The sequence below is a fragment of the Chrysochloris asiatica genome, unplaced genomic scaffold (assembly GCF_000296735.1).
Source record: "Chrysochloris asiatica unplaced genomic scaffold, ChrAsi1.0 scaffold00064, whole genome shotgun sequence".
Taxonomy (NCBI): domain Eukaryota; kingdom Metazoa; phylum Chordata; class Mammalia; order Afrosoricida; family Chrysochloridae; genus Chrysochloris; species Chrysochloris asiatica.
Window position 1 is genome coordinate 15551043 of NW_006408582.1, and position 25848 is coordinate 15576890.

General features: G+C 39.0%; 1 protein-coding gene across 1 annotated transcript in view; it reads right to left on the minus strand.

Moving 5' to 3' along the window:
* The window catches only part of PIWIL2 (piwi-like RNA-mediated gene silencing 2), a 120599-nt gene that overhangs the window by 32664 nt on the left and 62087 nt on the right, over positions 1–25848 (minus strand). The window contains exons 16-19 of the mRNA XM_006864397.1: positions 16979–17080; positions 16343–16459; positions 15690–15778; positions 13074–13179 (exon numbers count right to left, since the gene is read on the minus strand). Of these exons, the coding sequence (XP_006864459.1) occupies positions 13074–13179; positions 15690–15778; positions 16343–16459; positions 16979–17080 (414 nt within the window). The remainder of the gene's footprint in view (positions 1–13073; positions 13180–15689; positions 15779–16342; positions 16460–16978; positions 17081–25848) is intronic.

The window sequence follows — 25848 nt, forward strand, 5'->3', positions numbered from 1 at the left end:
AGCAAGAATCATTCCCACTCCCTCCACACAAAGAGTAGACAGGGATGGACAACTTGGACATTGGCTACCCAAAATGGGGGGTGGAGGGCTACAAAGGCAAGAAGTGACTGGCTTACAAGCTTTCAAGAGGGAACCTAGATCCAGAGGGCCTGGATGAAGGTAGAATCTCCAGTGAGTAGTATTCAACCTGACTAGGCGGGGCTGATACAATGAAATGCAGACGGGTTTCTTGTGATACAATAGTGAATACTTATTATCAGGACTGTTTGTGAGGGTCAGAAATGTAAAGGTAGATATTTTATAGCAAGGAGGAGAGTGATTAATTTTTCAGTCTAGGAGCGGAGGTCCCTAGGACCATCAAGGGAGAAGAACAGAGAACAGAACCCTACCCAGAGAAGCAGTGATGCCTGAAATGGAGCCAGAGATGATGACGTGGAGCGATGGAGCAGCTGGAGACTTTAGATCCAGAGAGAGAGAGCGACTGTGTGCTGAAGACTTGTGGGGTATGGGGGAAGGATTGCATGGAGGGGATTGTAACCATGGCAATGAGATGATATACGATAGAATGAATGGAATGAATGTAAAGCTAATGTTCTCCCATGTAAACTATCACATAATTCACAATAAAACATTAAAAAAACAAAAAACTATCCATGCTGTACAGAAGAGAGACTAGAAATATTTCAAATGGAAAATGAGTTCTGGACTCTAAGACTAACAACTGATAGTTGTTAGTCATTATTTGTTGACATAAAAGCAAAAAATTTTAAAGTGTAAACTTATGTCTGCTTTGTCCTTTCATTGAAATTTTGCAATTTTTAGTGTAAAAAATTCAACTGACTTAATCTTAAAGGAAAAACTAAATGGTCCTCTCCATGGTTCACATATTTGGCTATATATTAATTAACTTTGGCTTCAAATTTGAAAAATGCATTTTCCCCCAGTGGATATTTAGCCAGTTTGTTTATTAAGATCTATAATAAATTGTGCCAAAGAGAGAGCTATGAATTTGTCTTCATATGTTTATGTAAGATAGTAAAAATGTAGTTGGGGGGAAAAAAAAAAATTAACAGGTCCCCTGGGATTTCTCCTATGGTAGCTTCTAGAACTTTTATACTTTTGCATTTTAGACTTACATCTATAACCCTTTTTGAGTTAATTTTTATGAAAGCTACAAGGTCTGTGTCTAGACTCATTTTGATGTGTATGCCCAGTTATTCCAGCACCACTTGTTGAAAGATCATCTTTTCTCCACGGAGTTCCCTTTAGTCCTTTGTCAAAGATCAGATGACTACATTTGTGTGGGTCTATTTCTGAACCTATTATTCTGGCAATCTATTTGTCTATTTTTTGCCAGTGCCACACTGTCTTGATTTACCATAAGTCTTGAAAGTAGTATAATGTTGACCCTGTAAGAGTCTATACAGTTGTTGCTTCTGTGAACAAAGATGGTCTTATTTCCTCCTTCTGAATCTAAATACTTTTATATCCTTTTCTTGTCTTAGTGCATTAGCTAAGATTTTCAATAGGAGGCAAAGTAGCAATGGGAAAGGATCTCCTTGTGTTGTTTCTGATCTTAGATGGAAAGGATCTAGTTTTTCACCATTAAGTATGTTGTTATTTTTAAGTGCCATCAAGTCAGTTTCAACTCACCGCAACCCTGTATAGGGTTTCCAAGGAGCGGTTGGTGAGTTTAATCGCTGACCATGTGGGTTAGCAGTCCAGTGCTTATCTTATAGAACCATACCAGGACTCCAAGTATGAGTTAGTTGTAGGTTTTCTACATGTGTTCTTATGTTGACGAAGTTCCTTTTTTCCTCTTTGCTGAGATTTTTATCATGGATGTGACTTTGTCAAATGGTTTTTGTGCATGCATTGAGTGTATGATTTCTCCTTACGTGATTAATTAGTTTTAGACTGTGAAAAAGCCTTACATTACTGGTACAAATCCCACTTGGTTGTGTTGTACAACTCTGATTATACATTGGTAGAATCATTTTGCAAATCTTTTGTTGAGAATTTTTACAACTATGTTCATGGTTAAGTACTGGTTTGTAGCTTTCCTTTCTGGTAATGTCCATCTGACTTTGATGTGAAGTGATATGTCATTGCTTTGATTTGTATTTCCCCAATAGGGTCCTGGTGTGGCACTGTGGGTTAATGCGCCAGAATGCAAAGCCGTTTGAACTGCAAGATTGGCAGTTCAAGCTCACCAGGTGCTCCTTGGAAACCTTATACAGGGGTCGCTATGGGTCAGGATTGACTCGACAGCACTTGACGACAAATGGTGTAGTGCTGGATAAGCACTGGACTGCAAACTGTAAAGTTTATGGTTCAAACCCACCAGCTGCTCCTTGGAAACCCTGTATAGGGTCACTATGAGTCAGAATTGACTTGACAGCCCTTAACAACAACAATGACAAATGATACTGAGCTTTTTATAGGCTTAATAGCTATTTGTAAACTGTTTTAGTTTTCTACTGCTGCCGTAACAGCAACAAAAAGTACCACAAGCGTGTGGTTTTAAAGAACAGAAATTTATTTTCTCACAGTTTAGGTGGCTGGAAGTCAAAATTCAGAGTCCGCTCAAAGAAAAGTCCTTCGTCTTCTTCCATTTCTAGAAGCTGCCAGAAATCCTTGATGCTTCCAGTTTTTAAATGCACTTATCTCCACTGTTACATGGAGTGTGTCCTTCCCTTCTGTGACTCTGTGTCTACTCTGCTCTTTTTATTACACCACATATCAGGGATTAGGTTTAAGACCAAGCTGATTCCATATTCCACATTAATATAACAAAAGAGCATCCTTATTTTCAGAGTCATATTTACAGGCAAAGGGTAACTTCAGCATTCTGAGGGAGACGATTCAATTAATAATTTATACCTTCTTTTAATAAAAGATTTCATCTTTGTCCATTTTTAAGTAGGGTTGTCTTTTTTTCTTGCTGGGTTTAAGAGTTATTTATATATTCTGGATGCTAGACTCTAACAGATCTATAATCTACAAATATTTAATCCCTTTTCACTTTCTTGATAGTATTCTTTTATACACAGATTTTTATTTTGATAAACTCTAATTTATCTTTCTTTTGGAATGACATATGAACTCTTAATACATAAAATTTATATACAAGTTATTTTCTATAGTTTTATAGTTTTAATACCTACACCTATGTCTTTGATACAATGGGAGTTAATTTTTTATTGTGGTGTGAAATAGGGTCAAATTAGGATCCAGTTGCCCCAGCACTATTTGTTGAAAAGATTATTAGCCCACTGCATAATCTTGGTACCCTTGTCAAAAATCAGATGATCACAGATGTATGGATTTATTTCTGAACTCTCAATTATTTCCCACCAACTATGTATCTCTGGTAGCGTAGTGGTTACGAATCGGGATGTGAACCTTAAGGTCAGCAGTTTGAAACTACCAGCTGTTCTGCAGGAGAAAGATGAGGCTTCCTGCTCCCGTAAAGATATACAGCCTCAGAAACCCTGCACAGGGTCGCTATGAGTTGGAACCAACTCGCCGGCACATAACCACCACCATGTACCTATTCCTCTGTTGTTGTTGTTAAGTGCCATCGAGTCGGGTCCGACCCATAGCGACCCTGTACAGGGTTTCCAAGGGTGTAAATCTTTACGGGAGTAGAAAGCCTCATCTTTCTCCCGCGGAGCGGCTGGTAGTTTCGAACTGCTGACCCTAAGGTTCGCAGCCCGATGCGTAACCACTACGCTACCAGAGTCCTCTAGCAGTACTATAAACCAAAAAAGGCAAGTGCACTGAATCAAGTTGATTCTGACACAGTAGAACCGTGTACTAGGTTTTCTTGAGGCTGTAAACCCTTATGGGAGCAGATAGCCTTATATTTCTTTTTCCTGAGGAGCACCTGGTGGATTTGAACAACTGACCTTGCAGTCAGCAGCTCAATACTTAACCCACTACACCACCAGAACTTCTTTGACACTGTCTTAATTTCTACAGGTAATTTTTTAAAACTGGATCATGTGAATCCTCCTACTTGGTTCATTTTTTTTTTACAAAATTCTTTTAGTTCTTCTGGGTTCCTTACATCTCCATATGAATTTTGAAATCAGATGAAGGGATAGAGAAGTGGATTGAATGATTACTAGGAGATAAAGTGAAAAGACATGGCAAAAAAACAAAAACAAAAACCAGACTGGTGACATGTTCTGGCCTACCAGATGTGGCATAGCCATCCTAAGGTTTTGTGAGAGGCTTCAAGGACAAGAAAACATATTGGCAATGCAGAAACCTACCAGTGGCTTGAAGAAGTAAGTTGCAATTTTGTTCTTGTTCCCCAAACTCCCCTGTAGAGAGGAAGAAAGAGCAACTTCTATCCACATACACCCCCCCAGTGAACCTCCTACTCTCCTACTGGTTGGAGCTGCATGGAGATGAACATCACATTTGTGAGCTCCACTGAAAGGAGGAGGGAGTATCCACATTAACCCCATTGGGTTGGGGATGCTCCAAATCTGCACAGCTAGCCCTGGTCAGACCTAAACTCGACTTCACTAGGAGAAGCAGTTAAGTAGGCATGTGGGGAGAGAGGGATACTGGTAATATGTACTAACCAGCCAGGTGCAATGTGGTCATCTTGTAGGTAGGTGGTATAGAGGCATACCCCGACTTACTGGTGGAGAAAAAGGTGTGAATTTTCTTCTTGTAGCCCACACTACCTTGGTGACCAGAAGTGTGGCTGGCCCCCACCTGCCTACACTCCTGGGGAAGCTCCCTCTCTCTGGTTGGTCAGAGCCACATCAGAGGGAGTTGGGGAACTAGCAGCACCAATCCTGGCACCTGGAATCAGGTGTGGCCTGTTACAGACCTGGAGAGTTGGTTCTGTCAAGCCCTGGACTAGCAAGACCTCTTACCATTGGCTGCCTTCTGGGATGGAAATACCCTGATCCCCTAGCTGCTCTGGTGTCTGCACAAACTACTTCTGGATTGGGTGCTCAGAACAGACAACATCTAGCCCTACAGGAACTCCATCTAGGGTTGAGAACATTACCATCTCATCCTTTGCCTACCCACAACATGAGGTCCTTAGCTGGCAGGAAATTCCAGAATTTTCTCATCTTTGGGTGTGGCACCTGTCCAGGTTTTTTCCTTTCATTGTTTTTGTTTGGTTATTCTTTCTTCTTCTTCCCCTCCCTTTATTTCTATGCTTCTGTGGTACCTTGAATTTACTTGATACAGCTTTTCTATCCAACATCTTTTTTACTCCCATCAAATGATTGGGTGGGACCATGCAAACAGAATGTACAGGACAAATGCTGGGAATGGTCAAATTTGCTATCTCACTAGGTTTAAAAGGAGCCACTCAGAAGCAAGAAAAGATGACAATCCCAGGACCATCAATAAAGAAGCGCATTAAGTGCAACGTCAGATCCGTACCTAGAAAAGCAGCAACAGCAGAGACAGTGGCAGAGGCAGAGGGGGCAGCATGGAAAGACAAAACAGCTACAGGCTTCTAGGCCCATGAACTGAGTAAAGCTGAGTGCCTATGGGCAGGAGGCTAGCTTGCAGAATGTGCCCGTTAGGCACTTACAGACTGGCTAAAGGAGCTTTGTAACACCAGCTTGAGCAGGGCAGAAGCAAACGGGTCACATGGCTGCAGTACAGTAGAGAAGAGGCATTTCTGATTGGAAAACTGCTACATCCTGAGTTGTTCTGATCCTGGATTGAACTATGTTCACTTCCCTAATAAGCACCATAATTGTGAGCATTGTTGAGTTCTGTGTGGTCACTGCAATGAATTATCAAACCCAGATGTGAAGGAGAATGCTGTGGGAGGTATGGCTGGTATCAGAATAGTATACAGAAGCTTGTAGGGTAGAGGCATGTCTGACTGCTGCATCATAAGAATCTGTCTTGGGTTCTGAGTTTGATTCTTTTTCCTCATTGCGAAGCCAGAGGAAGTCAGACATGGCTCCGACATGGTTCTCACACATTTCTATCTCTGCTTTTACTTCTTTTTTTCTACTTCTCTTTCCCAACTGCTCCTTCTTTCTCTCTCTCTTTTTTTTTCTCTTTTTCTCTACTACCTTCTGGTCTCTTTCCTTTTTACGCAATCTGCTTCCTAATTGTGTTTAGTTTTCTTTTCTTTTTTAAAATTCTCCCTCTCATTTCAATTTTTGCATTCCTTTTCTAGCAGTTGCCTGTTTTTTTCTTTACTATCTATTCTCTTTATTTTCCTTCTCTCCTTGTGTGTGTTTTCTTGTCTCACTCAAAAGGAGACAGTGAATGTGTCCATACAGCCCAGCCAAAAGCATACCCTCTACAACCCCCACCCATTGGGCAAGAGCTATTAACATCTGCTATATAGCAGATCAACAACAATCAATATCAGAGAGATCTATCATAAACTGAACTGTATAAATAGTGAACAGAGAATGGTACACTAGCTCAGCCCCTAATGACACCACTAAGGAGGCAGTTAGTGATTACCTAAGAATACACTAACATACAAATTATCAACTTAATATGAATACAACACCACCACAATGTCTCAAAAGTAGCAGACAATTTCTGTTCACACAAAGAAATAAGACTAGAGTGGCTCAGAAAGTAGCTAAGAGGTATCGCAGAAAACAATTTGTGAGGCAAAAAAGCATTGTAACTACCTGAATGAGAATGGAATTTAGATACTTCTAAATGATTGGCGGAAAGGAAAACACTATAGGAACAAACAAACAAAATACATAAAGGATTGGAGACAATACAAAACTTGCAAATATAAATCCAGAATATTAATATTAAGAGTTCAGAACTGGGTAATACATTTAAAGGGCAAAGGAGTACATTTTAATCACTGGAAGCCTAAAATTGTGAGCTAAGTTGGTAAACTAGAGAACAATCAGAAAAAGAATGAAAAAAATCTGAAGAAAGCCTAAGAGTTATGTGGGACACCATGAAGAGGGCAACTTACAGGCAGTTTTAATTCCAAAATAGGAAGACACAATAAAAAGCACAGAGAAAATTGTCAAAGGGTTGTTGGAAGAAAACTTTCCTAGCATCATAAAAAAAATGAGAAGATAAGCATACAAGAAGCTGAACGAACTCCAAAGTGATCGACCCCAAAAGCAAAACACCAAGACACATCATAATCAAACTTTCCAAAATCAAAGACAAGAGCAGCTTGGGTAAAACAGAAAAGTTACCTAAAATGGAGAACCAGTAAGACTAAGCTCTGATTTCTCAGCACAAACCATGCAGGCAAGAAGGCAATGAGATGACATATACAAAACCGAAAGATAAAAATTGCCAACCAAGAATCATATACCCAGCAAAGCTGTCCCTCAAACATGACAGTGAAATTAGGCCATTTCCTGATAAACAGATATTAAAAGAATTTGTCATGAGTAGACTAACTTTACAAAAAATGCTAAAGGGAAGGAGAAACAACAACAGCAGACCACAACCTAAGATTAACACACATGATAACACCACCCAAAATCCAATCCAGATATAGAAGTATTTAATGTAAAACAAACCTAACAAGACTGAAAATAAGGAAACAGAGATATCAATGTATCATAAAGTCAACTATAAAGAAAAAGAGGGATTAGTGTACATATAGAACTTCCAAATGGCAAGGAAGTCAAGCAGATTTCAAAATAAAACAGACTGTTTCAAGCAGGAGGAAAAAAAAAATCAATAAATTACAGAATAACATTAAAAAAATAATATACCTACACATCAAAATAAAAAAGGAAAATCAGAAAGATTTAGTAAAAATTAACACAGCAGAAATGAAAATGAAAAATCACAAAGGAAATGAACTCAGCATAGAAATGATACAGAACAAAGAATCCAGCAGCACTACAAAAAAAAAAAAAAAACCCACAGAAAAATGAGAGCAATCAATTCATACCTACTGATAATTACACTGAATGTAAATACATTAGAGGTACCAGTCAAGAGACATAAAGAGAGCAGAATGGATAAGAAAAGAGAATCCTTCAATATGTTGTCTATAAGAAACAGACTAAAAAGATGGAGACAGCCTAAATGCCCACCAACAGAAGAATGGTCAAACTTTAGTACACATACACATTCTTCAAAAAGTTGAAGAATGATGATGAATCTGTGAAACACCTCACAACATGGTTGAACACCTCACAACACAGAGGGCACTATGCTAAGTAAAATTAGTCAATCACAAAAGAACAAATATTGTATGAGATCAATGTTGTAAAAGTTTTTAAAAAGGTTATCTTGATAAAAGAAACAATCTATGATGGTTATAAATATGACTTGTTGAATGTAAAAATGATGATATGCTCTATTAACCTTCACCCAAGCCACAATAAAAGGTTGAAAAATTAAACAGTGGTTGCAACTTGAGGAGTCCTGGTGTGGTGCTGTAGGTTAATGCACTGGACTGTAAAGCCATTTTGAACCACAAGGTTGGTGGTTCAAACTCACCAACTGCTCCTTGGAAACCCTATACAGGGTCGCTATGGGTTGGAACTGACTCAATGGCACTTAACAACAACAAAAACGTATCAATATTGCAAATCAAAAAAAGGTTAAAACAGAATTACCATATGATCCAGCAATTCTACTTCTAGGAATACATCTTCCAAACAACCAGAACTGAAACAGGATTTGCACACCTATGTTCACTGCAGCATTATACACAATAACCAAAGTGTGGAAACAGCCCAAATGACTATCAACAGATGAATGGATAAATAAAATGTGGTATATTCATACAATGAAATTTGTTGTTGTTAAGTGCCCTCCGGTTGGTTCTGCCTCTCAGCAACCCTGTATAGAGTTTCCAAGGAATGGGTGGTGAGTTTAAACCACCAACCTTGGAGTTAGTAGTCCAGTGCTTATCCTACAGTACCACACCAGGACTCCAATGGAATATTGTTGCTGTTGTTAAGTTCTGTCGAATTGGTTCCAAGTCATAGTGACCCTGTATAGTGTTTCCAAAGAGCAGCTGGTAAGTTTGAACCATCAACCTTGAGGTCCAGTGCTTCTCCGACAGCACCACAAAATAAAGCTCTGATACATGCTATGACATGAATGAACCTTGAAAATATTAAGTTGAGTGAAAGAAGTCAATCACAAAAGGACTAAAGTCATATGATCCCACCTATATGAAATATCTGGTGTGGTGCTATGGGTTACTGTGCTGGACTGCAAAGTCAATTTGAACTACAAGGTCAGTGGTTCAAAGCTCACCAGCTGCTCCTCAGAAACGATATACAGGGTTGCTAAGGGTTGGAACTGACTCGACAGCACTTGACAAAAACAACATATGAAATATCTAGAATAGGCAAATGTATAGAAACCAATGTTTAGTAGTTATCAATAGCAGGAGTGGTATGGAGATAGGGAGGTATTACTTAATTAGTTCTGAATTTCTGCTAAGGGCGGTGAAAAAATTGGTAACAGGTAACAGTATGGTTTCACAATATGGTGAATATAATTAATGTCACTGAATGGTACATGCAAAAGTAGTCAAAATGGCAAATGTTTTGTCACATATATTTCTTCACAATAAATATTTTTTAAAGAGATAGAAGCTAACTATCCTAGGAAACTTATAAAACTTATAAACTAAAGTTTTATCATTCAGCATGAGTTCAAAAGACAAACGAAAGATTCAGAATGGAGAAGATGGGCCCTGGCATTAATAAGCACTGATCTGAAAATTTATGAAAATGTACATGATAATCTTTTTTTAAAAAATGTTTTATTGAGAATTATGTGATAATTTACATGGGAGAACATTAGTTTTACATTCATGCTATCCTTTATCATTTCACTGCCATGGTTACAATCATCAAACAACCAAAGGGTATACACTGCAAGTCTGCCTTCCTCCCTCCCCACCCCCCACCCCTGGTCATTAGCACATAGTCCCTCTCCCTCTCTGTGTCTAAAGTCCCCAGCTGCTCCATCTCTCCACATCTCTGCCTCTATCTCAGGAATCACTGCTTTTCTGGGTAGGGTCCTGCTTTCCTCTGCTCTTCTCATTTGATGGTCCCAGGGACCTCCGCTCCTCAACTGTAAAGTTAATCACTCCCCTCCTTGCTACAAAACGTCCAACCCTCACAGTCAGTCCTGATAACAATTATTCACTACTGTATCACAAGAGACCTATCCACATTTCATTTCATCAACCCTGGTAGACAGATTGTATACTACTCAGTGGAGATTCTACCTTCCTCTGTGCCCTATGGATCTAGGTTCCCTCTTGAAATCTTGTAAGCCAGTCACTTCTTGCCTTTGTAGCCCCCCCATTTTGGTAGCCAGTGTCCAGGTTGCCCATCCCTGTCTACTGTGTATGGAGGGGGTGGGAATGATCCTTGCTGTAAAGATTTGTTCCTTCTTTTGAGCTACTGCATCCATAGGTGTAGGTCAAGTTCATAAAATTGTATCAGATTACTCTTTTTTCCCCTCTTCTTTCTTCCTCTAGTTGAGCTTTGATCATCCAGTCACTGAAGCCAGGTCAAGTGGGTATTATCTGCACAAGATAATCTTTTGAAGGTATTGAAACTTCTGGTAGCTTTTAGTACTCTTGCTGTAGGTGCATTCTAATCATACAGACTCTCAAGCACAACAGAACAAAACACTGTTCACCCTGCGTTATCTGCACCATTGCTGTTCTTTTAGCTTATTGTTGCAGCCACTGTGTCAATCCATCACACTGGGGATCTTCCTCTTTTTCACAGAACCTCTACTTTATCGAGCATGATGTTCTTTTCCAGGGACTACTTGGTCCCTCCTGATAACATGTCCAAAGAATGTGACATGAAGTTTCACCATTCTTGCCTCTAAGAAGCATTCTGGCTGTACTTCTCTCAACACAGATTTATTTATTCTTCTAGCAGCCTGTTATATAGTCAATATTTCACTAACATCATAATTAAAGTGCATCAATTCCTCTTGGGTCTTCTTATTCATTGTTTAGCTTTCACATGCTTATGAGGTGACTGAAAATACCATGCTTGGATCAGGCATATCTTAGTCCTGAAAGTGACATCTCCGCTCTTTAACACCTTACAGAGGTCTTTTGTAGCAGTTTTGCCCAATGCAATACATCAACTGGTTTTTTAACTGCTGCTTCCAGGAACATTGATTGTGGATCCCAATTAGTATGAAATCTTTGATAACTTTAATGTTTAATATCATGATGGTAGCATAGTGGTTACGAATTGGGCTGCGAACCGCAAAGTCAGCAGTTCGAAACTACCAGCTGCTCCGCGGGAGAAAGATGAGGCGATCTGCTCCCGTAAAGATTTACAGCCTCGGAAACCCTGTTCAGGGTCGCTATGGGTCGAAACCGAATCGACGGCACTTAACAACAACAACAACATCATGATGTTATTTACTGGTCCAGTTGTAAAACTTTTGGTTTTTAAACTTAACAACAACAAACTAAGGTGTCATCCATATTGAAGACTGTGGTCTTTGATTTTCATCAATAAGTGCTTCCAATCCTTTGTTTCCAACAAACTAGGTTGTGTTATCTGTATTACCTCGGGCTGTTAATGAGCCTTCCTCCAATCTTGATGCCACATTCTTCTTCATATAGTCTAGGTTCTTGAATTATTTAGTCAGCATACAGAATTAATGTTATTGCTGTTATGTGTGGTCAAGTCAGTTCAGAGTCACAGCAACCCTGTATGGTGCTTCCAAGGATTGGCTGGTGGATTTGAACAGCCAACCTTGTGGTTAGCAGTCCAGTGCTTGTTCTATCGAACTACACCAAGACTCCAGATTGAATAAGTATGGTAAAAAGATATAACTCAGATACACATCTTTCCTGATTTTAAACCACTCAGAATCCCCTTGTGGAACCCAATGGAAGAGATAAAGATATAGATAACTAACTGTTGTTGTTGTTAAGTGCCATCAAGTCGGTTCCGACCCATAGTGATCCTGAACAGGGTTCCTGAGGCTGTACATCTTTACGGGAGCAGAACGCCTCATCTTTCTCCTGCAGAGCAGCTGGTAGTTTCGAACTGCTGACCTGGCGGTTCACAGCCCAATTCATAACCACTACATTACTAGAGCTCCTCACAGATAACTAATATAAGATAGAAAATGATAACTACTACACAGAACTATAGGCAAAGGGCCATGGCAGTAGAGCATAAAGAAACCATTCTGGCTCCAGGATAGGTTATTGTTGTTGTTAAGTGCCATCGGGTCTATTTTGACTCATAGCGACTCTGTATAGGGAAAGGCTTCAGGGAATTATCTTTGAGTTAGATCTCAAATGATGAAACTTTGAAGGAAAAGACCAAGAAACAAAAATACAATAGAACTTGGTTACAAAATAGCATATCAAGTGGGCCTCTTAGGGAAAAAATTTCAACTTTTTAAACATTCTGTTTAATACCTAAACATTATTAAACTATCTGCAGGACACTGTAGAAAACATTATTTAAAAAAGAAACATGATGGATTTCTAGAGAATGACTTTAATTATATGAAGTTCCCTGCTGTTTAATTTCTAAGTGAAGACCCTATGAGGTGCAAGCCACTTATCAAGGTTTCCTTTAATATACTGGCCAAGGCAAAAATCAGTACCTTGCTTGGTCACTGTTCTAGACCTGATATCAGCTTAATGACAGCAACGTGCTAATTCTCCATGGCTAACATTCTTTGGAGTCCTAGGGTTAATTTACAAGGAAGCATTTGTCTTGAACCAAAATGAAAAGAGTCAGCTTCTAATAACAGTCATAAAAAGCTGAGTAAATTTATAACCTACTTTAACTGCTGAAATTTACCCCCAACTTCCTTGATAAGAGCATTAAAGATTGTCTAAAGGCATCAGGCAGGCAACATGAGAAATAATTATTACTTACCAAACCAAAGCAAAGCATTTAGCTCTTTGAGTTGATCTTCACAAGTAAGAGCCTGAAAGGAGTCACTCTGAGCTTGCTTGTTCAGCAATGACTAACTTTTAATTCTACTTGAGAAACTCACCTTTGATTTGGGATCCTTCCTGTTAAATCAGACATCCTGTTAAAGCATTCATATAGACAAACTGTCAAATGTGGCATTTCTCTTCTCCTCACCTCATAAAACTTTTTTAGGGAGCCCACTAAGCACAGCTTCAGGCTATCCACAATCTCCTGATGAGGCATCTGGAATACCACTCGGGAATACCATTTTGTAAGGGTGCTGGGGCAGAGAGGGTTAAGAGAGAAAGATGACTAAGCAGACCCAGAGGAAGAGCTATCATCTGATTATCAGATCACATAAGCTTCATTCTGCATCAATTTGTTTTTGGCAATAAAGATCTAGTGAATGTACTTATGCTATATAACAAAATGTGATAATAAGTGCAAAAAATATACATTTAAGATACAGAATATAAAAAATACATGTACAATTTTGAACATTTACCACAAATTGCTTCTAAAACAGAAAAAAATCAGTATATATATATATAAACACACACACACACACATATATATATACACACACACCCCTAAATCAGCAGTAACTTCTTGTTATTGTTGGTAAGAGGTGCCGTTGAATCAGTTTCAACTGATAGCAACCCGGTATAGGGTTTCCAAGGAGCAGCTGGTAAATTTGAACTGCCGACCTTATGGTTCAAACTGACCTTGCAGTCCAGTGCTTATCCTATAGTGCCACACCAGGATTTAACATATAATAAATTATATATAGCAACTAACATGAATTAATTAAAGATTTATTTGTATTCATACAGGAAAAGGTAGAAGATATACTTTTTAAGTGCATGAAGCAAGATCAGTAAGATAGATATGTTAGTAGTATCAACCCCATTTGTGTAAACATGCACATAGATATATTAAACCACCTATGTGCTAATATTATATGTGTTAATAAGGGGAATAGGTGATGCAATGCTTAAGTGCTTGATTGGTTAAAAAAAAGGATCGCAGTTTGAACCCACTAGCGTATTTGGGGGTAGAAAAGATGTTGCAATCTCTTCCCGTAAAGATTATTACATCCTTAGAAATTCTATGGGGAAATTCTACTCTGTCCTATAGATGGCTCACTGTGAGTCAGAACTTCTTCTATGGCACACAACAATCACAACAAATGTGTTAATACAAAAAACACCTGAAAGTATATGACCATCAAATCTTTGGTAGCAGTTGTTTGTAAAAGATGAACTATGACTTTCACTTTCTAAATCTTATAGATATTTCAATAAGTTTGTTTTACCTTTTACAATCAGAACAAAGAAATGCATTTTTGGGACTGGGGGATGGAAGAATGTCAGCAAGATAAGCCCCTATCCAGCAGAAGTTTATACTTTAGCTGGGAAACAAACTTACACATGTGACAAATTTGTTAGTTTGTATAAGCAAGTATCATAGGAAGACAAAAGAGGAGAGTGTTTAGAACCGTTTATGAACTTCAAATAGCTCATGGATAAACGGAATTAAAAGATAATGGAATTTTTCCACAATGTTTGACGCACCCTCATATTACATATGAGTGGAAGGTCAGCAAAAAAAGACCCTTAACAAGACCTTAACACAGTGGCAGAAGCAGTGGGCCTAAACATAACAACAATTGTGAGGATGGTATGGGACTGGGCAGTGTTTCATTCTGTTGTACATAGGATCACTATAAGTGGGAACCAACTCAATAGCGTGTAAGAATAACAACATGTTACATAATACTCAAAAAGATATTTGCTACTAATGAAAGCTTTTTTAGATATTATCAAACATCTTATGGCAATGAGTTGCTGAGCCTGGGGGCTCAAGACCATGGCCAGGAACACCATGGTCACTTGGCATAACATAGTTCATAAAGACAATGTTCTGCAAGCTACTTTGGTGAGTAGCATCTGGTATCTTTGCTCATGAGTGGCTATCTAACATACAGTTATTGGTCCATGTGCTGAAGAAAGAAGATTGATGAGAACTGAAGAGGCTTGGAATCAATTAGTCCAATGGATTACTGGAACACATAAACATCAGTCCCCACGACTTTGAGACCAGAACTAGATGGTGCCCAGCTACCACTACTAACTTCTCTGAAAGGGAATACATTAGAAGGTCCTGGATAGAGTGGGAGAAAATGGGAATAACACTCAAAATCAGTTTTTTAAAAAGACTGGGTTTATTGGTCAGAAAGAAACTGGAGGAACCTGGAACTATGGCCCTCAACCACCCATCAGGTCTGGAAAAGAACTACCTTTGTGGCTCAATTTTCAGCCAAACAGGAAACAGGTATGTAGGGGCACAACACTAGTAAGCTCAATCATTCAAAATCCAAAGGGCAGCATTTCCCAAGGACAAAGTTGAGAAGGTATAGGAATGTGTGTGGAATGGAAATCGGAACCACAGGAGAAAGCAGAATGACTGTTGTGCATGAAGGGGATTGCAGTCATTGAGATGAAACAAAGTATGGTTTATGGAATATAAATCTGATGATCTTGTCTGTAAACCTTCATTCAATTCACAATAAAAAGTTAAAAAAAAAAAAGATATTTGCTGGATGTAGCAATGTAAGATAAGCACTCAACCACAAGGTTGGTTCGAACTGCAACCATTTCTCAGAAACCCTATACAGGGTCACTATGAGTCAGAACCGACTTGGTGGCACTTAACAATAACAACAACGATAGTATGATTTGGTATCAAAATGAGGTAACAAAACAAAATGAAACTATCAATAGTACTTACAGATTGATGCTTGCAACAAAGCCAAGCACGGAGCGCATGCCTCGGCTAGGGTCATGGTAAACATCCATCCCAATTACCATTAATTGTTTCTAGGTTAGAAAAACACAGCAATAAAACATAAGCAATCCAGCCTTCCATTTTCAATTATTATCTGAAAGCCCAAACAACCTTCGCCTTACTTATACATAGGAAAGTAAGTTCTGGAAAATAAAGAGAATGCAATCATCTTGACATTTTAAAAAAATTACAAAGTCAAAGATCTATAGCTAGGCCTGGCAAACTTTTTCTGTAAGTGGCCAAAGAGTAAATATGTTAGTTATAAAGGCCCACAATGTTCTGTGAAAACTGCTTGATTCTACTGCGAAAGCAGGCACAGACACACAGTATGTAAATAAGCCAGCATGATGAGTGTGTTCCAACCAAGTTTATTTAAGGACACACTACAAACTGAATTTCATACATTTTCATACGTCATTAAAATGTTTTTCAATCCATTTAAAAAGGTAAAACATATCCTTAAATCATGGACAGTACCTCTAGTGAGTTATTTATTAAGTGAATGCTGACAATAGGGAGGATAACTAACAAGATTAGGAAAACAGATATATTTTCTGGAAAGCTGGATTGAATGAAGACATCTCAGATTCACTCACCAAGGGAATATCCACTCCCCAGAGCTCACCACCCAATTTACAATTAATTTGTAGTAAAATTTTCTGGGCCACACTCCGAAGTCTGGTGGGCTGACCAATGGTTCGGACATTGATGACCTAGAATCAAAGTACCAATAGCAAGACACCATCAACCTCTTAGACAATGTGAACATTCATTCTGTAACAATTTATTTATGAAGTTATTTAAATAACCTGAATTAATAGATAGTAATATGTCTAATTCTAGGATTTTAGGCATACACACACAGACACAGAAAAACATAACAAAAAGTTTCCAAAAGATATCATGCAGAGTGGAATTAAAAAAAAAAAAAAAACAACTTTCAGAGGGAAAACAACTTTCTTCTTTCAGGGTGAAGCCTATACTTCAGAACCCAGTCATGTGAAACCTGGAGGCTCAATCTTTAAACAAGCAAAATTACTCATTTGGGAAATAAAGGGAGCATTTATGATAGCTATCTGCCATTCACAAGTTTAATAGACACTTTGAACTAGAAGAGTCCACATATATTGGCTTTTAATAATTAGTTTAGTCTTATTTAGAAACATGTATCCCTCTTTTCCAAGTCTCAAGGGAAGCTAGAGTTTTTAATCTCATGCCTCAACTTCACTCACCTGTGAGGGCACTGGAGCCTGCACACAACAAAGCTTTTTTATGGCCCCATAGAGATCATCACGTGTGCCCATGATGATGCAAACAACCATCTGTATCTTCCCCTTCAAGAAATAAATTACATATGTCAGACTGTAGAATTCTCTGGGCTTCTACGAAATTCTGTTGCTGTTGTTAGGTGTCATGAATCAATTTAAACTGCCATATGATAAAAGTAGAACTAAACTGCTCCACAGGGTTTTCTTGGCTGTAGTCTTTATGGAAGCAGCTCACCGGGCTTTAGTCTATGGAGTTGCTGGGTGGGTTTAAACTGCCAACCATTCTGTTAGTAATCCAACAGGACTATGTGGTTGTTGTTAAGTACTGTGGAGTCAGTTCCGACTCATAGTGACTCTGCACAGGGTTTCTGAGGCTGCAAATCTTTACAGGAGCAGAATGCCTCATCTTCCTCCTGCGGAACTGCTGGTAGTTTCGAACTCCTGACCTTGAGGTTGACAGCGTCACGGCTTGTAGCCACTATGCTACCAGAGCTCCTTCAGTTGGGGGCAATTTGCAAAGTCAAAGGACCTTTAAGGTAGACAGAAAACTGAACGTAACAGGGTGGACACTAAAATCCACAAAAAAGTTTCCTAAATCTGAATTAGGATTTGTTTGGCTCAAGACTTCTGAGCATAGATATGTGATATGTTACTTTCACCTAACTGAGTCTTGGCCCAGCTCATCAGAATGCTTACTGTGAGCAGAATTTAATGTAGGTGTTCAGAGGGAATGAAGTCCTTTTCAATAGGCCTCAGTAATCCAGACCCAAACAATCATCTAGGAGAGTTGCTTTTTTTTTTTAATTAACTACTCCCCCTTTTATTAACACATCTTCACAATTGAATCATAAAGTGCTATCACGATCACCCCCCACTACCTTTCACCAGATCCATTTGGAAAAGAGAAAATCTATTCAGTGGGGATTCTACCTTACCCATCTTATTCTGAAAATAAGCACTCATGAAAGCTTGTAAGCCAGCCACTTCATGCCTTTGCACCTTCCCCCTTTTTTGCATCTAAAAGGAGCTCTGGTAGTGTAGTGGTTACAAATCGGGCTGTTAACCTCAGGGTCAGCAGTTTGAAACTACCAGCTGTTTCACGGGAGAAAGATGAGCTTTCTGCTCCCATAAAGATTTACAGCCTCAGAAACCCTGTACGGGGTCGCTATGAGTCAGAACGGACTCCACGGCACATAGCAACAACAACAACAAATGTCCAGTTGCCCATCTCTATCAACCCAGTAACTCCAGTTCATCAAACTGTAGCAATTTACATTTGCTCACAGTATCAAACCATCTTTATCTTCATCTAGTTGAGTTCTGGTCAGCTAGCCATCTGAACTGGGTCAAAAGGGTACTAGATGCAAGTTTGGGGATTCATGCATAGCTCCATGCACTTCAGATCTTCCGGTTGCTTCCGTCTCAGCTCTACCCCCAGGGACTAGTCAGTGCCCATGGGATCAGGAATTCACACATTTCCCTATACTTCAGACCAGTCAGTCCTTCTTCTCTCATCTTAAGGTCAACAGATGTCAATGCAACATGGCCAAACTCAGCCCATGTCTTAACTGCTGCATTTCCCCCACTTCCACTCTCATAAGTAGACCCAGTTGGTTACCAGCAAGCATACTAAACTGTTTCTGAGTTCTCTTTGAGTTTTACTCCTAGAAGGGGTTTTTCCTGATGGGCTGGCTTTTCTTGCCTTGTTGCCTCCAAAGCAAACAGCTTGCTTAATATTCAAACAGCCCAACAGTTCGTTTTTCTGCAGGCATTTCTTTCAATAAGAATCTTTTGTTCTTCCAGCAGTTCTGGGTTGATCTGCATGTCTTTTCACATGGGAATGTCCCAACTCAGAAGGTTCTGAGTGGGGCTCAGAAATCCACTGTAGGCTAGGAGGGTTTGCTTTTTAGAACGTATCCTTGAATATATGTAAGATATGTCTGGGAAACAGGAAAATCTCACAAAGGGACATGTTATCTTTATTCTAAGCATCATAAATTACGTAGAGCTGATCCTGACTACCTAATTTACTTATAAGAAGACTTAGAAAACGACCAGGCTTAGAAATGTACAAAGGTTACTTACTACTTGCTTTCTTTCAATTCCCATTTGTGTGCTACCATCCTTTCTAGTTAACTAAGCAACTTATTATATTCATACCACAGCAGTTCAAACTACGGAAATATGGAATAAATAACTACAGAACATCAGATCCAAATGCAGAAAATAATAAATTGATCATCAAAATCCATAAATAGCTACTCTTGTCAAAATATGTGTTAGCTTGGCTAGACCATGGTTGTCAGTATAATGTTTAACTGTCCTCCATTTTGTGATCTGACATAATTATCACATATTTTTAAAATCACAACCTCTATGTTAGTGAAGAAGGATTAGAGAAAGTTAATGAGACAGGATACAATTTATAGGATTAGGTTGTATTTTAAGTCAACCTTTTTTGATATGTAAAAGAGATTAAACAAGTGAACAGAGATCTGAGGAAACTATCACCAAGAAAGAAGAGCCAGGAAGGTATACTTCCTTAGGACCCCTGAAATGAGAATCTCCTAGACCCAGAAGAGGATTGATGCCAAGACACATTGAGATCTCCAAGAGATGCAAGGCCAACAGATGCTGAGAAGAAGCAAAGATCTTCCCACAAGCCAACAGAGAAAGAAAGCTTTCTCTTAGATTTGGTTACCTGAATTCAGACTTCTAGTTGCAAGTCATGGATTGAAATGTGTTCTACAATATATGTCAACTTGGCTAATCTATGATTCTCAGTGGTTTGGCAGTTAAGTAATGATGTAATGTGGCAGTTTTGTAATGATGTAATCACTTCCCAATGATGTGCTCAAACGTGATCAGCCCTGATCTGATGTAGTTATACTATGTGTTATAAATCCTCAATTTTATGATGTTAATGGGGCTGGATACAATCTTCAAGATTAGGCTGTATCTTGAGTCAACTCTTCTGAGATTGTTATGTGCCCAACAGTCCATATTGTTGAGAATGTCGAGACTGTTCTTATTCAAGGCAACACTATACAGAACAGAAGAAAACACTAACTGGTATGTGCCACCCTCATAAATGTTGTCATGTTTGAAAACCCATTGCTGAAGCCACTGTCAATTCATATTGCTGTTGGGAGTGTCAATCCATATTGTTGGGAATCTACCTCATTTTCATTAACTCTGTATTTTGTCAAGGATGATGTCCTTTTCCAGGGACTGATCCCTTCTAACAATGTGTCCAAAGTATATGAGACAGTCTCACCAAACTTACTTCCAAGAATTCTGGCTACACCTCTTCCAAGACATATTTGTTCATACTTTTGGAGCTTCGTAGTACTTTTAATGTTCTTTTCCAACACCATAATTCAAGTGCAACAATTCCCCGATCTTCCTTATAATTGCTCAGTTTTCATATGCATATGAGGCAATTGAAAAGTACCATGGCTGGGTCAGGCACACCTTAGTCCTTAAATTGACATCTTTAAATAGGTCTTGTGCAGATATGCCTAATGTAGTACATCAGCTTGATTTTTTTGACTGCTGCTTCCATTGAGTGTTGATTGTAAATCCAAGGAAAATTACATCTTTCACAACTTCCATCTTTTCTCCATTTATCAATGTTATTTTATTAGTCCAGTTATAATGATTTTGTTTTCTTCACATTGCAGTGAAATCCATACTGAAAGCTACAATCTTTGATCTTCATCAGTAAGTATTTCAAATTCTCTTCCCTTTCCAAGAGTAAGGTTGTGCCATCTGCTTATCTTAGGTTGTTGGTGAGTCTTCCTTTAATTCTAATGCCGTGTTTCTCTTCATATTCCAGCTTCTCAGATTATTTGCTCAGCATACAGATTGAAAAACTATGGTGAAAGGATACAATCATGGCAAAAACCTTTTTTTTTTTTTTTTTTTTCCTATTTGGCCAAAATGTTTATTGATCCACAGAAGTTTTACAAGTTTTTCTGAGACATAATATTTCACAAAGTATTGAAGAAAATTAAATAATCATCATCATTAAAGCATCTGTACATTTTTTGTAAATTATATTTTGGGTGAAAGCTTACAGAACAAATCAGTTTTCTATTCAACCACTTATATACATTTTTTTCATAATAGTTGAAATCCTCTAAATGTAATAGCACTCTTGCTCTGCTGCCCTAGGTTCCTGGTTTGCATTCATCCTTCTTTCCTGGCCCATACTGCCTTCTAAAGTTTGTTTCTGGGCAAACATTGCCCTTTTAGTGTCATATGGTTTGATTGTTCACTTTTAAAGTCTTTATTCACTTTTTTTTTAAATGTTTTATTGTGAATTATGTGGTAGCTTACATGGGAGAACATTAGTTTTACATTCATCCTATCCTATATCGATTCATTGCCATGGTTACAATCCCCTCCATGCATCATCAACCAACAAAAGGGTATACACTACAAGTCTGCCCCCTTCACACAGCCCCTTTCCCTCTCTTGGTCTAAAGTCCCCAGCTGCTCCATTTCTGGTGTCTCTGCTTCTCTGGGTAAGGGCCTGCTCTCTGCTCTTTTCCCTTCATGGTCCCAGGGACCTCGGCTCCTAGACTGAAAAGTTAATCACTCCCCTCCTTGCTACAAAATGTCCACCTTTACATTTCCAACCCTCACAATCAGTCTTGATAACAATTATTCACTATTGTATCACGAGGCCTATCTGTATTTCATTTCATCAGCCCCACCTAGACAGACTGGATAGTACTCAGTGGAGATTCTACCTTCCTCCATGCCCTCTGGATCTAGGTTCCCTCTTGAAAGCTTGTAAGCCAGTCACATCTTGCCTTTGTAGCGCGCCGCCCCCCCCACCCCCCCCCACCATTTTGGATAGCCAATGTCCAAGTGCCCATCCCTGTCTACTCTGTACATGGAGGGGGTGGGGATGATCCTTGCTGTCAAGACTTGTTCCCTCTGGCAAACACCTTTCTTAATTTTGTTCTAATGACTGCCTCTTGGTCTATGTAAAAGTTCTTCATTAACACAATTAAGTATTCTGGAATTCCCATTCTTCTCAATGTTTTCCATAATTTGTTATGATCCACACAGTCGAATGCCTTTCACAGTCAATAAAATATAAGTAAACATCTTTCTGGCATTTTATGCATTCAGGCAAGATTTATCTGACGTCAACAATGATATCCCTAGTTTCATGATCTCTTCTGAATACAGCTTGAAATTCTGGCAGCTCCCTGTCAATATATTGCTGAAACTATTTTTAAATTATCTTCAGCAAACTTTTACTTGCATGTAATGTTAATGATACTGTTTGATGATTTTCATATTCCTTTGGGTCACCTTTCTTTGGAATAGGCACAAGTATGGGTCTATTCTAATTGGCTGGCTAGGTAGCTGTCTTCTAAATTTCCTGACACAGACAAGTGAGCACCTCCATCACTGCATTAGTTTGTTGGAACATTTCAATTTTTTTCCATCAGTTCTTAATGCCTTGTTTTCATCAATGCTTTCACTGCAGATTAGAATTCTTTCTTCAGTACCACCAGTTCTTGATCATATGCTACCTCTTGAAATGGTTGGACATTAACCAGTTCTTTTTGGTACAGCAACTGTGTATTCTTTCCATTTTCTGTTGATGCTTCCTGCATTGTTCAATATTTTGACCACAGAATCCTTCATCATTTCAAGTCAAGGCTTGAGTTTTTTCTTCAGCTTGAGAAATGCTGACTGTGGGTTTTTTTGTTTTTGTTTTCTGACTCGAGGACTTTGTACACTTCATTATAATACTTTGCCTTGAGAATTTTCTTTGAAAATTTCTGTTCAGCTGAAGGAAAATTTCAGAGTCTCTGCTAACATCCCCTTTGATATTTTCTTTCATTGCTATCCTACTATCCTTGTAACGACCTTTCACTTTCTTCGTATATGATGCTCTTGATGTCATCTCAGAAACTCGTCTGGTCTTATTTTTTTTTCTTTTTTTCTCTTTGAGATATAAAAGAGATTAAACAAGTAACCAGAGCTCAGAGGAACCTATTACCACCAAGAAAGAAGAGCCAGGAGTAGAGTGTATCCTCTGGGCCTAGGGTACCCACTCCTAGATCCAGGGGAAGACTGATGCCAAGATATATGGAAATCTCTGATGAAAGCCTGGCCTTCAGATGCTGAAAGGAGACAAGGACCTTTCCTCAGAGCTGACAAAAAAGAAAGTCTCCCCCTAGAGCCAGCACGATGAGTTTTGTTTCTAACATCCTAAATTATAAGAGAATAAATTTATGTTCGTTAAATTTAGCCCATCTACTTGACTTATTCTTGCAATACTAGAAAGTAGAGACACCCAAACAGTGAAAGAATGAATTTGTTTGTCAAAGCCATCATGATAAACTTCTTATTGTTCAATACTTGTGGTATTTTTGTTATAGTAGCACATTATCGACAACTAAGACATACTTCTAATTCTCTAGTTAGAGAATATTGCCAGAAACATATCTTTTATCAATAACTTCTATCCCTCACAGTTTAATAAATCCATTAGTGAAAACAGCATACCTTTCAAAATCTGAGTAAAGAAAAATAATATAAAACTGTCAACACTTTATGTTAGAAGCTGTAATCAATAGTAAGGCAAGCGTATACTATTCCAAATCAATATTAGTGTTAAGATTTTAGAGGATACATGTCCCAACAATCATACCAAAGAATTTCCAAAGTTATATATAGAACACAAGCTGTATACTGGAGCTCGTGGACTGGATATAGCAAACGTATGTGCTTTGTGTAGGTTCTTGGGTGGTGCAGATGGTTTGTGTTCAGCTGCTAGCTAACCCCAAAGTTTATGACTCAAAAATACCCAGTGGCAATGTGCTTCAGTGAAGTTTACAGACAAGAAAACCCTATGGAACAATTCTATTCTGTAACACACTGAAGTACTGTAAGTTGGAATTAACTAGATGGTAACTGGTTTATTTGTTTTGAAGAAAATGTTCATGGTTTATCGTGTAATGAGGTATTGACACATCTGAATAAATTAATATCTGGGCGGTGAGGTAGCTGCTTTCTCCTTTACATCTTTGTGTTACTAGAGCACCTGTCAGTAGATTAAAAAACAAAACAAAAAAAACACCCACCATTTTGCATTACTTACGTCTTTCCAAGGCATGTGCTGGTACAACACAAACTTCTGTCAGATGCAGTTAGTCTAGCATTCAAACATCATACACAACCCTTGATAGAAGCAGCATACTATGCCCACTCCCACCACAGCCCTGCTCATTGTGTATGATATCTGGAGCATCTGGAGGAGTGTGAAGAGTACTGGGTAGAAGAGGGAGGAGGAAGCAGCATGAGAGCCTGGCTGGGATGAGGTCCGCAGAAGTTGTGTAGAATAAGCCTGAACGTGTCAATGGTGCAAACCCAAATGTCACTGATGTTCTTTAATAGGAACATCTGGTAAAAGCCCATGATGAGGTCCTTCTTTGTCAGCCTTGAGCTAACCCACACCCATGCTGATGATGCAACTATCTGGTGTGGGCTGATGGTCCTAGGCCATGATGCTGTGCTGAATTTTCTGGAATGGAAGGCTAGACAAACTTCTCCACAATGGCAGCTTTCCCCTGGAACTTATTATGTTCTTCTCACATAAGGCATGAGGCATCAATCTAAGGGGATGACAGATGCTGGCAGCAGCAGCAGCAGCCCAGCGCAGTCTCTGGTTTGTTTTTTATTGGTGTTTTTTTAGTTCTATGATGATTTTTTGTTGTGTTATCTTTAACATTTAAAATAGAGAAGTGCACACACCCATATTCCTACTTCAGGCTTCTATTAAAAAACAATAAATTAAAATTTAATTTGGCAGTAAAAGAAATTACCCTTTTCTACAATGTAGTTGTTGTTGTTAAGTGCCTTCGAGTTGGTTCCGACATATAGCAATCCTGTATAGGGTTTCCAAGGAGTGGCTGGTGAGCTTGAACTGCTGACTTTGTGGCTCAAACTGACCTTGTGGTCCAGCACATTAACCAGCAATGTCACACCAAGACTCCTTTGTTACACTTACAATCCCTTTAATACATTTCACTTATTTACTACTCCTCTGGCCCATGTAAAAAACTGACTTTGTGGAACCTGACAAAGGGAATAATAAAACAAAATGCCCAAAAGATGAAAGAAAGAGATCAAGACCAATATGAGACACATTTGATAACTGTCACGAATGAAATGTCATGCCACATGAAAATCGCTGGGTGTTTGTTCTCCTAAAGAGAGTATGTGAAATGGAGGAGTTGGCATAGTCTTTTGAAAGCAAAGCACAATTTGTCAATGATGAGGCCCAAGGGGAAGCCTTGGTTGAGTATGATAGGCATGAGAGATCACGAATTAAAATTAAAAAGGGTGCACAAAAGAGAGTGCAAGACTGACTATGAATCACATATCAAGAGCAGTGATTCAAAAAGAGAAAGTAGTTGGGCACAGGAGAGACTGGGTGCGAGGGAGGGGGGCAATATACAGGGAGGGAGAGGGAATGGGAAAAACGGGGCAGCTGGGGGAACAATTGGGCATAAGTGAAAGGGCCGAAGGGGACAGAGATAAGGTAAGATATATACACAACCTTGGAACGGCAGGGCTCTGAGATACAGGGACTGAGTCATGATTGGAATGGGGGGGTATCATGTTAGGATGCTGGATTGTCTCTTTATTACGTGACTAACCAAGGGGCGGGAGTTCTAGTCTGTGTTACAGGTCAAAAGCTCTCCAGTATAGATTCCAGCCTGACTAATTCGACCCTATAGCGAGCGGACAGCCACTTCTCCATCTTTGGAGCGAGCGTGCCTGAGGGAGCCAGCATTCAC